The sequence below is a fragment of the Lichtheimia ornata genome, assembly GCF_029851405.1.
Source record: "Lichtheimia ornata isolate CBS 291.66 chromosome Unknown scaffold00083, whole genome shotgun sequence".
Lineage (NCBI taxonomy): Eukaryota > Fungi > Mucoromycota > Mucoromycetes > Mucorales > Lichtheimiaceae > Lichtheimia > Lichtheimia ornata.
Genome location: NW_026695403.1, coordinates 49,940 through 65,130, shown reverse-complemented (window position 1 = coordinate 65,130; position 15,191 = coordinate 49,940). Strand labels below are relative to the sequence as shown.

The 15,191-nt window shown below is 43.3% G+C and overlaps 2 protein-coding genes across 2 annotated transcripts; both read right to left on the bottom strand.

Annotated features, from left to right (window-relative positions):
• Positions 1–69: 69 nt before the first annotated feature.
• Positions 70–4,685, bottom strand: O0I10_011146 (uncharacterized protein; the record flags this gene model as incomplete). The annotated part of the gene is made up of 14 exons (XM_058491117.1): positions 70–222; positions 289–435; positions 545–842; positions 901–1,193; positions 1,267–1,405; positions 1,470–1,591; positions 1,653–1,846; positions 1,898–2,412; positions 2,475–2,880; positions 2,938–3,633; positions 3,696–3,777; positions 3,834–4,434; positions 4,492–4,570; positions 4,625–4,685. The coding sequence occupies 14 exons, from the start codon at positions 4,683–4,685 to the stop codon at positions 70–72; spliced, it is 3,786 nt and encodes a 1,261-aa protein (XP_058338113.1).
• Positions 4,686–10,489: 5,804 nt separating this feature from the next.
• O0I10_011145 (uncharacterized protein) lies at positions 10,490–12,759 on the bottom strand (the record flags this gene model as incomplete). Its single annotated transcript, XM_058491116.1, has 8 exons — positions 10,490–10,836; positions 10,946–11,020; positions 11,084–11,251; positions 11,324–11,586; positions 11,640–11,910; positions 11,971–12,248; positions 12,318–12,538; positions 12,601–12,759. 8 exons carry the CDS (start codon positions 12,757–12,759, stop codon positions 10,490–10,492), a joined length of 1,782 nt encoding a protein of 593 aa, XP_058338112.1.
• Between the last annotated feature and the right edge of the window lie 2,432 nt (positions 12,760–15,191).

The window sequence follows — 15,191 nt, the reverse complement described above, 5'->3', positions numbered from 1 at the left end:
CGTAGAATCAACTATACTAGTTGCACAAATTAAATATAAAAGAGGCGTATATACAAATATGAGAAATCATCATGATGCATTGTATACATCCCGAAGCACAGGCCTGTGTTTGAGGAATGCATTCAGGGGTGAAAATGTCTTGTGTTCTTTGCGTTGCTTGCTCGGTGGGGATGATGGTTCAATAGTGTGAAGTTCATGGGCCTTGGGTTGCAATTCATAAATCTAATACACATCACGTATGTCAGCACGTTTTAGTCGTCATCTTGTAAGACCCTATAGACCACTCACCCATTCGTTTGACGCCATCAAATCAAGAAAGCTCTTAAAGAGAGCGGACGTGTGCAATGTTTGCCTCGATCCAAACACAATCAATTTGCTTTTTGCTCGTGTGAATGCCACATTGATACGACGCCAATCTCGGAGTAAGTCACCAGTCTGGAAAGAGAAAAAGTGTTAATAATAGAGATGCCACACATACATACATACACACATACGCGTATCCTCACAATCACACACACACGCACACAAGGAGAGGTATACTTACATTGCCTTGTTCATTGCTTCGTACAAGTGATACTAAAATACATTCCTTGTCACGTCCCTGGTACTTGTCAATGGTAGCAACTTCAACATCAGGGGTTCCGCGGAGACCAGGTGAAATCAGTCGCAGCTGGGATCGGTAAATCGAAATGACGGCCAGCTCTTGTTGAGGAACGCCCGCTGCAATAAGGGTCTCAGCTAGCTGAAGAACCATCTTGGCTTCTGATGGATTTTGCACACGCTCCATTACCCGTTCCTCCAATGCTGGAATCTTGTCCGTGTCAATAAAGACCACTTTACGACTAGAATGAATGATGAGCATTCAAATAGAATGAAAACAAGATGAAGAGTGTGTCTTACTTGGGGTCAATAACATCTTTGATCCAACATGGCGATTGTGTGCATTCATTTGCGCCTGTGTGAATTTGGGCCAAGGCTTGATTCAATTTTGGCAATTTGATCTGACGCGAGGCAACGGCTGGATTGGCGCATTTAAGTTTGTGGTCGTAAACAAGAGAGTTGGTGATTGACATAATGTCACGATTCATCCGATATTGATATTCTAGAACAGCCACAGCTTCTGGATGATCCTCTGAAAGTAATTGGAAAAGGGACTTGTCCATGCCATGTTCCCTAGCAATGTCGTTTCGAATCTATAGCACACACACGTGGATACGTCAATTGGATAAAGAACAACATGAACATTTTGGGGGGCCACAATCTTACCAAAGGAGGAAGTTGATATTGGTCACCCACAAGCACAAAGATATCTGCACACCGTAATGGGCCAACACATGCAGGTAATGTAATTTGAGATGCTTCATCAACGATACAGTAATCAAATCGCCTTCGTTGCAAAAGGTTGCTATTCATCATCATTGTTGGCTTAGCTTCTCAATGATACCAGCATGCTTACAAGATCCACTTACTGTCCAATACCAAGGCAAGTGACACCCACCACCTTTTTGGAGCTGTAAAACTTTTCTAGTCGCTCAACGGTGGTCAAAGTAGGATTTCCATTGGGCATACAACCACGAAGGGATGGCATGACCTGATTGAGACACATGAGTGTGTAAGAGATAGTCGATAAAACATGAGATCAATGCACTCACTTTTTCAGGATTGCCAAGTCGAAGGACATCGATACCGGACGCATGAACTTTGGATAACACGTTGTCAAGAGCGCTGTGGGTATACGAGGTCAAAAGCACCGTTTTTCCACGTTCAACAAGAGTGCGGATAATATGGGATGTGGTAGTTGTCTTGCCTGTGCCTGGCATACCCAAAATGATGGCATAATCCTTGGCTATTATTACAAGGTCAGCATAGCAACCAACCATGGTATATCCATACTTACCACTCAAGACCTTTTGTACTGCATTTTGTTGAGCTGGATTCAATGTTGCTGGCAATTCAAGAGGTGGCAAAGGCATAAAACTTGGCTTTTCGCGATCGACGATCAATCGCTTGTGTCTTGTGTTCTCATCACCTTCATTTGGAGCAAGCAAGCCGACAATATTGCGTCGCATCAAAGCAATACCAGAAGCCATCTCGTCTTTATCGATTCGATAAGTGGTTGGATTGTGTGTATGTACAAAGACCTGGTTTGTCTCCTTGTTGAAACCATGATCACGACGTGGTATTTGACGCAAAGGTGAAGTGAGGTTGACCATGATGTAACGCTGATCCAAGCGAAGAATAAATCCCATTCCAAGATTGATATGACCCTCAGTGCCGGATATAACGATAGGATCACCAACATTCAAACTCGAATTCGTAATGAATTCGCCATTGCCATCTTGTCGAATAAACTTGTACACGCTTTCAGAATCTTGTTTGTATGATGGATCGATAATCATGTTGCTGAGACATCTAAAAGAGAAACATCTTAGTATCTATCGCATCATCATCATCAACGACAAAGGACAACCTACTTTCCAGACAATTCACGCATTTCGGCCGGCTGTCGCCATATATCTTTACGAACATAGTCGATATCCTCCTCTTCAAGATCAATGAGTCTTAGCCAGTGTCGGAAAAAGTTGCATGCCGCTTCATCCATATGCTCGATCTTTTTGTCAAAATAACCGCCAAGACCACTTGAGTCCCCATCACCGTTCTCCACCGCTTTGTGATATTGCAAACAAGCATCATTCATGGTACAACTTTGACAATGGTGCAAATTCTTCAGCATAGGTGGTAAGCTGTGTTTTGATTGCATGGCTGAAGCAAGGTTGTTGCGTGTCGTTAAGAGCAATCGTAGGTCGTTGCGTACTGCTGGGACGATGTAAAGGCTGTTCATCTTCGAGTAGTAGAGTGCAGCAGCATCGATATCAATACCTATCATTCAACCCATAAGCCAATTGTTCCATATGGGTCATCCAATCCAAAGCTTACCATAACGATCACTCATCAGAAGGATATACAGTGTCGTTTGAGCACGATGCGAAATAAAGCGGGTACTTTTGCCAGTTTTGAGCTCAAGAGGTAATGTCAACACCTTGGTATTGGGATGCATCTTCATTTCCACTGATACATCGATCATGCCTTTGAGACCAAACGTCGGACTCCACAAGTGTTCTTCCACGTCCAGAATTTTGCTGAATGCCACCGTTCTGCATCCCATCACCTTGGCAACGTCGACACCCATATCCATAGCAACGCGTGCATTGGGCTTTGGTTGTTCACCAACATACGTATCACCAAATGCTTTGATGCTTGGAAGCTGCTGTTGAATGAGTTGAAGTGCTGTTTCCTCTTGTTGATCGATTGCATAGAGTTCATCCAACGACGAGTAAACAACACGCCGTGCTTCTCTTTCTAATCCCTCCATGCTGAAATCTTGGGTGCCGAGCGCATGCTGGATAATTCGGTGAATCATGTTGCCATGCACCAGTGCCTCGCTGTAATCTCCAATCGCTTTGATCTTTTGCTGTAATACAGATTTACGAAGACAAAACGTACTTTCGGCGACGGCAGTGCTGGATAATAATCGATCAGGGTGCACGACGATAAAACCTTGTGTATTGTTGATGATCGTAATGATGCCGCTTTTGGTATTGGTGTGCAATGTGGGTATATGAACAATGTCGCCTGGTGTATAATAGCATGTGAGTACCAAAATGCATGATTCACGTAGTACAGAGATAGCTTACCGATTTTGATAACAGTATGCAGCCATCCTTCTCGAAGTGTCACAGTGGCAGATTGCTCTTTTTCATTGATCAAGTGTAAAATCTAGCGTGGTATATGACGTGTAAGTACCTTGAAATGAGCACAATTCCATCACCAACCTTCTCAGGCAACCCTTTCTCAGTCTCCGTATCGTAGCATGAAACTTGTATATTGGCAACCATATAACGATGGTATCGCGAAGAATATTGATCAGATGGCTCATCACGTGATGTTGTGCATGCTAATAAAGCTTCATCCAAAAGCTGTGTGGGTATATCATCACCAAACATGTCGTCGTCGTCATCGTCATTGTTGTGATTTTGAGAAGGGATGGGAGTTGCTGGAGTTTGCTGGAGTTGTGGATGTTGTTGTTGTTGTTGTTGCTGTTGTTGCTGTATTGGATGTCTAGTTTCAGTAATGACAAGCGCCTCTTCAAGATCTTCTAAGGGTATATCGTCACCAAACATGTCATCGTCGTCGTCCTCATTATGGCCGCTGTCGTTTGGTTTGTCTATGGTTGCATCGCCTGCAATGCGTTCAATTACACGTTGAGTGCTGTGTTCTGGTGGGTTGTTGGAATAAGCAATGCTGGAAGATGAATTATTATGGATTGCTGCTTGTCGTTCCTGGTTGAGCTTTTGCAAAAAGCGTTGTTGAATATGCCGTGGTTGTAGTCGTCCATTGACAAAATGCTCACGCCCAGGGCTTTCTAGTTCATCGCTTTCAAACCATGAGCCAAAGAGTGATTCACATGCACCTTGTTCTGTATCCACTTACTCATCAAACAATGGTGTCGACGCATTACGGCTTTTGCCCAAAGGGCTGGGAGTCTTGCATTCTGCTTTGTTGGTAGTGCCTTGAATGTGTGTTTGTGAGCATTGAGACGGTGAAACCAGTTATTTATTGTTACCATAAACTCGTTGTCGTTTGGCTATATTGTATGTGGGCGACGTATAGGCATGATTTGACATTGCAAAAGAGTTGTGTGAAATTGGACGTGGAGGAGGTTGTACAGGAGATAAAGAGGGGAGGGAAATCAAGCGGAAGTTACAGCACGCTACAAGACGCGCTCTTATCAACGCGCCTAGCATTGACAACCCGCAACAACCTGCATAAAGGACTCCCTTCCCCTTGCCAACAGCATCCCATATCAAGACACAATCCCATTGTATCCATAACAAACCATTTCCATATTGATAGCTGCTGCCATTGGGACCACCATGTTGAAACCAGATACCCTATGTATTGTAGCGTAGGAACCAGAGCCAATATTGGTTGTTGTTAAACTACTATGGACTTCCACAATTAGTGATATAAATGACTGGCAGCCCGAGTTGCTCGCATTTCTCGTTGAATGGCTTAACACTACTACTTATGGAGTAATGGTTTACACGTTTACTCAAACACCACATTACGATCTCATAGTATGCGTAGTATTCAAGGTAACCCTTTACTATCCATATTTACAAGATGAAACTACCTCTGTAATAAGTTGCGCTGAAACAACGTTCATGGCAGCGAACACACTACTTTATTAGCAGTATACGCCTATTAATTCTCAATGCATAGACTACCAGCCAATAGTCTCCTGCTCCCATTTCGTACAGTTGCCCAATCCACCACATGTGATCAATTCTTCTGCATCAGCTCGTCATTTTCATCCTTCAAATGTTGTGATCCATGAGGATTTCGTTGAGTAACGCTGGAACAGGGAGCATTAACAGTGTTCAAAGAGGTGCCTCACAGGTAAACCTACTCAAATTCCGGCTTCTTCCACTCCCTGCTTATCGTCTCTTTGTCCCATTCCCAACTGTTGCTCCATTCAAGTACAACTACTACCTGCGAACGATTGTCCTGCTTCAGCCCATCATATCGATCCTACAACACACGCCTTTCTTGATACTCGCACTCTCTTGCACACTTGTCTGCCACAATCAAACGTAACAGCACTCGTTTGCAGCAGCTGCCATTAGCAAGATCTTCACTCCATTGTCTCAAACAGCGTTCACCATCTTGTCACTCTACTACAACAACACACGCTCTTGTACTCTTCTCTACACGACAAAATGTAGCAGCTGTTGCTATTAGCAAGGTCACCATTGTCTCACGTTACTTGCAGCAACATGCCTTTCGACCCTTTTGCGTGAACAGCAGATAGCCATTGTATACAAGCAGCTTTATTCACGCGTAGCAATTTGCTTTGATGCATACAACCTCCCATGGATGATCCCCATATCAGCTATCAAGTACCCTGCAATACAAGGATTCTTCACCTGATTGAGCTCCAATGAAAACGACCAAGAAAAGGTAGACCAGCAGCTGGATGGAAAGGAAGCGATCAAAGGAGCTCTTTCTATCAACATGTTGGACTTGCAATGGTTATGAATGTGTGGAATGCAATCAAGCATAGTGACAGGTGATCCTGGAATGTCGTTTTAGTTGCTTGGCACGTCGTCAGCAGGAAGGATGGATACGGTTGAGGATGATGATGGATTGGATGAATTGGATGGCATGGATAAGAGGGCTTGTATCTTTGACGAGAGATGGTTTGCCGCCGTGGATGGTATTGGAAGGTTGGAATCAAGGCACGCAAAGCAACTAGTTTGCAACCATGGACTTGTGGTGGCAGCAACCAAGAATACAATGACACAACGATACCCGCTGTTTGTATGTGGTCCATTGGTTGGCTTTTGGAATGAAAGGATGGATAGAAATTTGAAGGCTAGAAGACGGGATTGGATTACCTACATTATTGTATCGAGACGCTTTTGTTCCTTTTGTCATATTACATTCATTAAAGCTTCCTTATTCATATGCTGATAGACAATATACAGTGGCAATTCCTAGCGAATGGTACATAGGTTTACATAGACGCTTGTATTTGAAAGATAATAAATCCATAGTAATGGTACCCAACAACAGTGCTTGTTACAGAAGCTAGTCATTGTAAGCTTGAATCCTTACGTTTAAGAAAGAGTGGGCTCTGGTACGTACTGTACAATGTGGCACGAGTACATGCGCATGCTTACCTATGAAAATTATTAGCATGTGCGCCACCTTGTATGTATAACCTTATATGAGAACGAACTCTGGAGACAACCAATACCATTACCGCTCATAGTCTTGAATGCACTGATCACTTTGGCTTGTTATCCATACCATGGTTCATCCGAACAAGTTGCCAAAAGGTCTACTATAGGCTGACCTTACTATAGGGGAAAAATGTCAATCATGCACTCTCCACCAATAAGAATCCTTCAAGCCCTGCACCTCTCCGTTTTATCACACAAGCGAGTTTCTCTGCGTCTTTTGCTCTGTCAGGGTCCAGCTACTTGACAATGAACAAAGACCAATTCTCGTATAGCATCATGCTTACAGCATATGTAAAACATGAAGACGTCCATATCTCAAAACTTTACAATGAAACATGGGGTTTTTATTAGAGCAATGAGCTCGGCTTGGCCAACAGCACCTTGTGTGAAAGTTTCGCGTTCAATGTCGCAAACAGCCCAAAAAATATTTTTTGGTCATCGTCGTCGAAGAGGTCGACCCCCAGATCCAGTTTGGCTGGTAGCGACATTGCGAAATCTGGGATTGGCAAGCTTGATCGTGAAACTTTCGCACAAGGTGCAGTTGGCCAAGCCGAGCACATTGCTCTATTCAAAACCCCACGTTTGATTGTAAAGTTCGGAGATACAGGCACCTTTATGTTTGTAAACGTGATGCTATATGAAGAGTGGTCTTTGTTCATTGCCAAGTAGCTAGACCCCGGAGAGCCAAAGATGCAGAAGGACCTCTTTGGGTAACTCAGCTAAAAAGTCAGGACTTCAGGGACAATGCACGAAAGGTACGCAACCCTCACTTTGATGGCATACATTGGCAGCTAACGGCCACTTTTATCCATTCATCATTGTTGCGAGATCCACTGTATGGGAACGATGCTCCTGCTCTAGACATTCATTTCCATGATTAAAGTAGGTTGATCCGAGATGATTTGGTTGAGTTACGCTCACACAAGATTACATCGGTTGAGCTACATCGAGCGTGCTTTATGTGCAGAGTGATGTAATCTCTCTTTGACCGCAGCTCAGTCAAATCAGCTCGGATCAACCTACTTTAATCATGGAAATGAATGTCTAGAGCAGGGGCATCGTTCCCATGCAGTGGATCTCGCAACAATGATGATTGGATAAAAGTGGCCGTTAGCTAGCAATACATGCCTGTTCCTAGATGATCCATAAAGTAATTGAGTATATTTATCTCTTCCATTCATGCAACGTAGTTGTGTTACATACACGACCTCTTGCAATCTTTGGCTCTGTCAGGTCTACCTACTTGACAATGAACAAAGACCACTCTTCGCAAGCATCACGCTTACAAACAAAAAAGCCGAAATTTCTGCAACTTACAATGAAACGTGGGGTTTTTATTAGAGGAACGGCTCGGCTTGGCCAACAGCACCTTGTGCAAGTTTCACGTTCAATGTCGTGTAACTAGCCCAAAAAATATTTTTGGTCGTCGTCGAAAGAGGGTGAGCCCCGGATCCAGTTTGGCTGGTAGCGACATTGCGAAATCTGGGATTGGCAACCACGATCGTGAAACTTTCATCCAAGGTGCAGTTGGCCAAGCCGAGCACATTGCTCTATTCAAAACCCCACGTTTGATTGTAAAGTTTGGAGATACAGACACCTTTATGTTTGTAAACGTGATGCTATATGAAGAGTGTCTTTGTTCATTGTGAAGTAGATGGACCCTGGCAGAGCAAAAGATGCAGAGGGACCTCTTTGTGTAACTCAGCTGTTTTGCATGATTGAAAGGGGCAATGTATGATACTTTATAAGAGATCATCATTGGCAGCTAATAGCCTCTTCCTCCCACTCTCAACTTTTTGTGCATTCTACTACATGTTTACGTTCTCCTGCTCCAGCCGATCATTTCCATCATTCAAGTTTCTTGATCCGAGCCGATTTCACTGAGCTACGCCCAAACAGCAAACATGAAAATTAATGAATCGCAGACCCTGCGAATGTCTCCGCCTTTCAAACTTTTGGACGCTCCCATTCCAAATTTTCAAATGAAAGGTGAGGTCTTTATTACCAAAAAGTTGATCAGCATGCTCGAGAGCACCCTTCTGACCAATTGTCAAATTGGAAGTGGACAACTTCGGGGCGGTGGGCCGTCCGCTCTTTTGTTCCCTTCATCCATCATTTGGGCCGCCCCACATTCTAAGTCTTTGTAATGAAGTGCACGGTTTTGATTTGAATGGAGTTGATCAGCATGACCGAGAGCACCTTGTGTGTTAATTTCAAGTTCAAGATGGGGAATCCCAAGGTAATACATACTATTTCCATAGATCATGAATCCGGGGCTGACCTCCATTTCCGACTTACATAGTAAATCCTACATTGTACCCTCCCATTCCAAATTTTCAAATGAAACATGAGATCTTTTTTAGATCAACGTGATCAGCATGTCCAAGAGCACCTTGTGTGAAAGTTTCAGGTTCGAGAGAGGCAATCTCAATATCAAGGTTTGGATGTACAGTGTTCATGCATTTATACAAGAGGTGTGTGACCTATTTAATTTCCACTACTTCCACTTCTTCCGCTCCCACAACTTCTTGTCTCTTCCTCCCATTCCCAATTGTCACCGCTTTCAAGTATACAACTACCGCCTGAAATCCATTGTCGTGCTTCAACCCATCATGTCAATTCTACAATTGCCTTGATCCGAAAGCCTTTGACTGAATGACAGCTTCATGGCGTGCACACAGCCTTCTTGACACTCTACTCAAACGCGTGCCTTTCTTGATACAACGTAACGTCTTGGAAGCTCCTTTACCACGATCAAACGTAACAACATTCGATCCAGCAGTTGTCAATAGCGATGCCTTGACTACATTGCTTCCAACAGCGTTCTTTATTTGCAGCAGCTCGCCTTTCAGCCTTTTTCACGTGAACAGCATGCAGCCATTGTATAGAAGCAGCTTTATTTACGCGTTGCGACTTGCTTAATACATACGACTTCTTATGGATATGGATGTGGATATGGATTATGGTATGGTGCATGGGATGGAAGGAATTGGTTGTATCTAACATGTGGAAAAAGGGTGTATCCATTGTCAACTTGACTTTGATGCTTTCATCCTGAATGAGTGGTGCATCCAGCTATCGTACTTCAAGCTATTGCATGGCAGCTACTATCATCATCCAACTGCATATTTCAACACGTCATGGATATCGTTCTCTATCACGCATCAAGCACCTCCTCGCGACCATCCACTCACTTTTGTCCCTTTTCGATGTATCTCTCCCTCTTTAAAGCAATTCCTTGTACCTCTCTATCTATCTCTTGTGAACGATGTTGGATTAAAGGGCTATGTACTTTAGCGAATACGAAATGTGTTGGCAACCATTTCTAAGCTTCTATTGTGTAAGAGACCTTACAACCTTCTTCGTGAATTAAGCGTCGTTAGGTGTGGGCACTTTATGCATTGTACAGTATTATAGAAAGATTCATGAAGGATTATAAAAGTACATCCGCTTGTCAATGCTGTGTTAAAAAGAAAAGCAAATAAGAGAAAGAGTTGGATTGATTCATTGTGTCTTGGAACAAAGAGTCTGCTTTTGTGATTAGATCTTATAGAATAGGTTTTTTATTAATACGTATACGGTGTGATACTTCTATGATGGTAAAAAGTAGACTCTTGAATATGTTGGGTTGTTGAAGTACATAGAAGAGATCGTATTACTATTTGTGGTTGTTATTGGGATCCTTAATACATTGCTGTCTTTTCACGATAATGGCTCTGATTGAGTGAAGCAATATCGGTAGTTGCATCTGCTATGCTACCACCATTGTTGACAACGACGTCGTCGGGGTGCTCCTTTTCGTCGTCAGAGCCGAAATCCAAATCATCCTCGTGCCATGGGATGGGGTTGCCAGTGAAACGGCCATACAAATATCGGATCCATTGTGGGACGAACGAACGGCTGAATGCCGCTGTCCACCAGTCTTCACGAAGGCTGTAATCAGGGCGGATACGACCAAACGAGATCAAGTCCAAGAATAGAATGATACCATTGATGACAATGTAGCTGAGGATACCACCGATCATGCCATCTAATGCACATATTGATATCAGTAATTTGCGTTTTCTTCGCTTTCGTCACTAACTTACAGGCAATATTATACCTATAGGGAAAAAAAAAGAGTAATTGTCAGAATAAACAGCATTGCAAATAATAGGGAAATGATACTTGCGTGAAGCTCATGACCGCAATCGTCAAGAAGGCGGGTATAGCATCTATAAAAGAAACAGTTGAGTGATGTGCACGACCCCAAAATACCGATGTAATGATATACGAACCTCCAGGATAGTCCCAGTTGATATGGCGAACCGAAGTTGTCATCATGCATCCTACAACAATCAATGCTGGACCTGTAGCCCATGGAGGGAAACTAGCAAAGATTGGAGAGAAGAAAATGGAGACAAGGAAACCAAAAGCGATAGTAATGGCAGTGATACCGGTGCGGCCTATTAAATAAAGATGGATGAGTACGACGCTCGTTTTCATGTTGTGCTATGGTTGTGCATAATAAGACTCACCTCCTTCAGCGATACCAGTGCCTGATTCAACATAAGCGGTACATGGTGAGCTACCAAACACGGCACCAATAATAACAGAAAAGGCATCAGCAATGAAAGCACTTCCAGAGTGCTCAAAATCACCAGACTTGTCGGTGAAGCCGCCATAACGAGCCATCGAATACATTGTACCGGTGGTGTCAAGGATGTCGACGTAAATAAGAGTAATAAGGGCAATCCAAATCTCACGTGACGAGAGGTCGAAATGGAATCGGGCAAGGACACTAAAGAAGAAAAGGTGAGCGACATGATAACCTTTTTTGACGTATACACGTACTGGTCAATAGGGTGGATGGTAACCACCTTTCTAAAGTAGTCAAACATTTGGTCGCCGGCCTCGGTGTAAGGAAAGTAGGTGACGGTATTGACGCGAGGCCAAGCAGTGATGGAGATGAAAATGATACCGATCAAAATGGCACCACGCACACGGTACATTGTTAAGATCACCATAATGACAAGGCCAAGGATGCCCATCCATGTAGTAGGATTCTCCATGGTGTGTCCTGTACATGTGCCAGCTTCATCCTTGTATTCGGCAGGGCAAGCAGCTATGTAAAAAATAGCAACATTAGTGGTTCAATTCTCGTTGTAGTTGATAAAACAGCTACCTAAAGCAACGAGTGTTGATGGGTCGGGACCAACAAGACCAATACCAGCGGATGATTGAAGACCAATAAAGCATAGGTACAAGCCAATGCCACAGCCCATGGCCACCTTGATACTCATTGGAATAATGCGGGCCAGCCACTGTCGGATACCAAAAATCGAAAAGATCAAGAAAATGATTCCTTCAATGAGCACAGCTGCCACAGCGGTCTCGTATGCAATGCTGCCACTGCCATGGTAACCGACAACATTGTAGGTGAAGTAAGCATTCAAGCCCATACTATAAATGTACATTGGTGGTAAGCGTATGTAGTTTTTTGGAAGTAGTAATAGGATGATGGATACTAACCCAGGGGCGATACCAAGTGGCAAATTAGCCATGACACCAATCAAAAAGGATGAAATCATAGAGATAATGGCAGTAGCAATAATCATATCGAGCTTGACTTGGAAGACACAACTCATGTATTCAGCATTGTTGTCACAAACGGGATCATCGGCTGTAGGTTCGCAAACACAAGGACCACCGCTATCACTAATGATACTAGCATTGACCGAAATAATGTAGGCCTGCAAAGGAGTCTATGTCAATACAAGGTGTTGTGATGGCGTTTTCAAATGGTGTTGTTTACCATGGCGAAAAATGTTGTGAGACCTGCACGAATCTCGGTCAAGAATCGGGTGCCTTCTCGTTCACGATAAGCACCCGAGCCTTCTAGCTGAAAGAATCGACCGACTCTTGAGCCAGCGACAGCGTTGTTGATTCTTTCAGACAAATTAGCCCAACCCATGTACGTGTTTGTAGTATGTAGAAAAGGGAGTGGAAAGAGGAAGGTTACAGGTGCCCTTGAAAGATCAGAAATGCAAACAAGAAGAATCGAATAAACCCGGTGCAACACTCAATATAAAGAATGGGTGCCACTTGCGGATAGGGAAAAAGGAAAGCTAGGGTACACAAAAGAAAGGCAATTCGTCCGGTTTATCAACGTGACAATAATGCCCATCCTCGGACTCATTCTTGTCGTCGTCTTTGTGTCTCTAGAACCTTTCACACTCAATCAAAAACCATGCGTGGACGAAGCCAAAAATCCATTCTCATCTCTTTTGTGGCCCCGATTCGCTAAACGATCATAGTAAACCATGACATTGTATCATCGAGTACGCCTATAGATAAGATGGCAAGATGTAAGGCCTATGCTTGGTTTTGGTCAGTATAACGATGGTGGATTGTGCACTGATCGGAGGGGACCACCAAGCGAGTGGTAATATCTCCGATGGCCAACGAGAAAAGCTTAAATGGGTTATGTGCTGGCAAAGCACTTGTATATTTTGGGTGAAATGCATATCCTTAACCAATGTCAGACAAGTGTAGCCTCCCAGGAAAATATGCTTTTTTGGGTTCGGATCAGTGGGTGGTACATACAACATTCTATAGATACCCATTTCACTTGTAGCCTTCGGTATATCTTTTTACATGTTCAACTTTAGAAGAAGCATATTATTTATGATTTGAGTTGTGTGGCCATTACCATCTCGATGGCAAAAGATGGTGGGGTACAGATTTGAAACATCAAGATAAGATCCACATTGGTGGTTTCAGTGCGTTGCAGCATCTTGCATTAGCACATCCATTAGCATGGGATCAATGTTTGATTTCGGATGAGACACAAAGCATCTATAGGGAGCAAATAAACATGAGGAGGGCAATAGGGAAGCATCGTGTCTATTGCATACCCATTGCAAATGCCTTTTTTGGGACAACATTGACTATTGGGTGTATGACAATCGGCAAAACACGAGGTGTTTTTGTTGTTGCCATTTGCTCAATGCGATCTAGATCCATGCTAGGCAACGCCGGCATCTTTGCAACATCAACTATCTTGGCGGGGACAACCTCCGGTTACGTACCACATTGATAGCGATAACCAAATACAAATGATACATGTTACAGCAGCTAACAATGACCTGTATTCAAGAACACAGCGCCGCTTTTTCAACCAATGAAGATATCGATGCTTTGAATCCAAGAAGGTTGTGGGGACAGTAGTCAAAACACCGCTCTTTTCTTTGTCTCACAAATAGCTCACTTTACAGGTACATTGACCACCATCCAGTAATTTGAGACATCGGGATGTACATATTCTTGGGCCGTCATCTTAACCCCATTTCGAGTGTCATCTACTTTTATCCCGTTGCCCATAACAAGATATCAATTATGCATGTCATTTGCTCATTTATATAAGGGTAAAGCGTAGGCTACTACTCTTCTTCTTTCAGCTATGTTGTACACATGCCTCAAAGTTAGCATGCCGCAATAATGCACGGATCAGCCCGATAAGCACGACCCTACTTCTTTTGCCACATGGCCGTGCGTATTTGAACCAAGGCACTCTTGCATTGCATCGTATCATATCGTGCAAGATTGCATCATGCTGCATCATGTATGTGTTATGTATGCATAATCTCGATAAAAATGGTGAAAAAAGTCATCCGAGCGTATATTTTGTTGTGTCGCATAGTACAGGGAACACATTACACGGCAACACCATTGTATAACGATTACATGTAAAGTCACACCACAGCTTTTTTCTCGAGGTCAAAAACCTGCATGCATACGTCCGCATCCAAAATGAGGGAGCATGGTGGATGTGTCTGAAAACGAAAAGCATGGCCAAAGCGTGCTGAGGAACCCAGATTTGAAATTGGGGTTCCAAGTGCTGCTTGCTTCAATATCTTTTTCTCCTCATCACAACCCCATCGGTCTCCATCGCAACCACAGCTGCATCAGTCGTTGTCATTGTAGAACAACAACAGGTCAACATGCCAATCTCTATTGAACTGCCAGCAATTGCATTGGGCGAAGGATCCACTTTCTTTTGCTTCTTTACTGCTACTACTACTGCCTCACGACAGCACCATGCGTTTTTAAGGTCATGTATGAATCATTCAGGGTACGAGTACGATGGGTTTTTGTAAGCATGGAGATCAATAGGCATATAGCAACTATGATTGTCCAGTACCAGTCAAGATGAAATGCCGTGTACTCGAGTTGATTGGGGTAGCGCAGTGTACAAAACCACTAGGAACATCGTTTAAGCGTAGAGTGGATCAATGGTAGATAGCATAGCAATGACGATTATCCATTAAACTTTCCCTTCTCCATGGCAACAACAACGAGTTTATGAGTTATTGGATATGAAGTTCTCCTTCTTCAATTTGATTG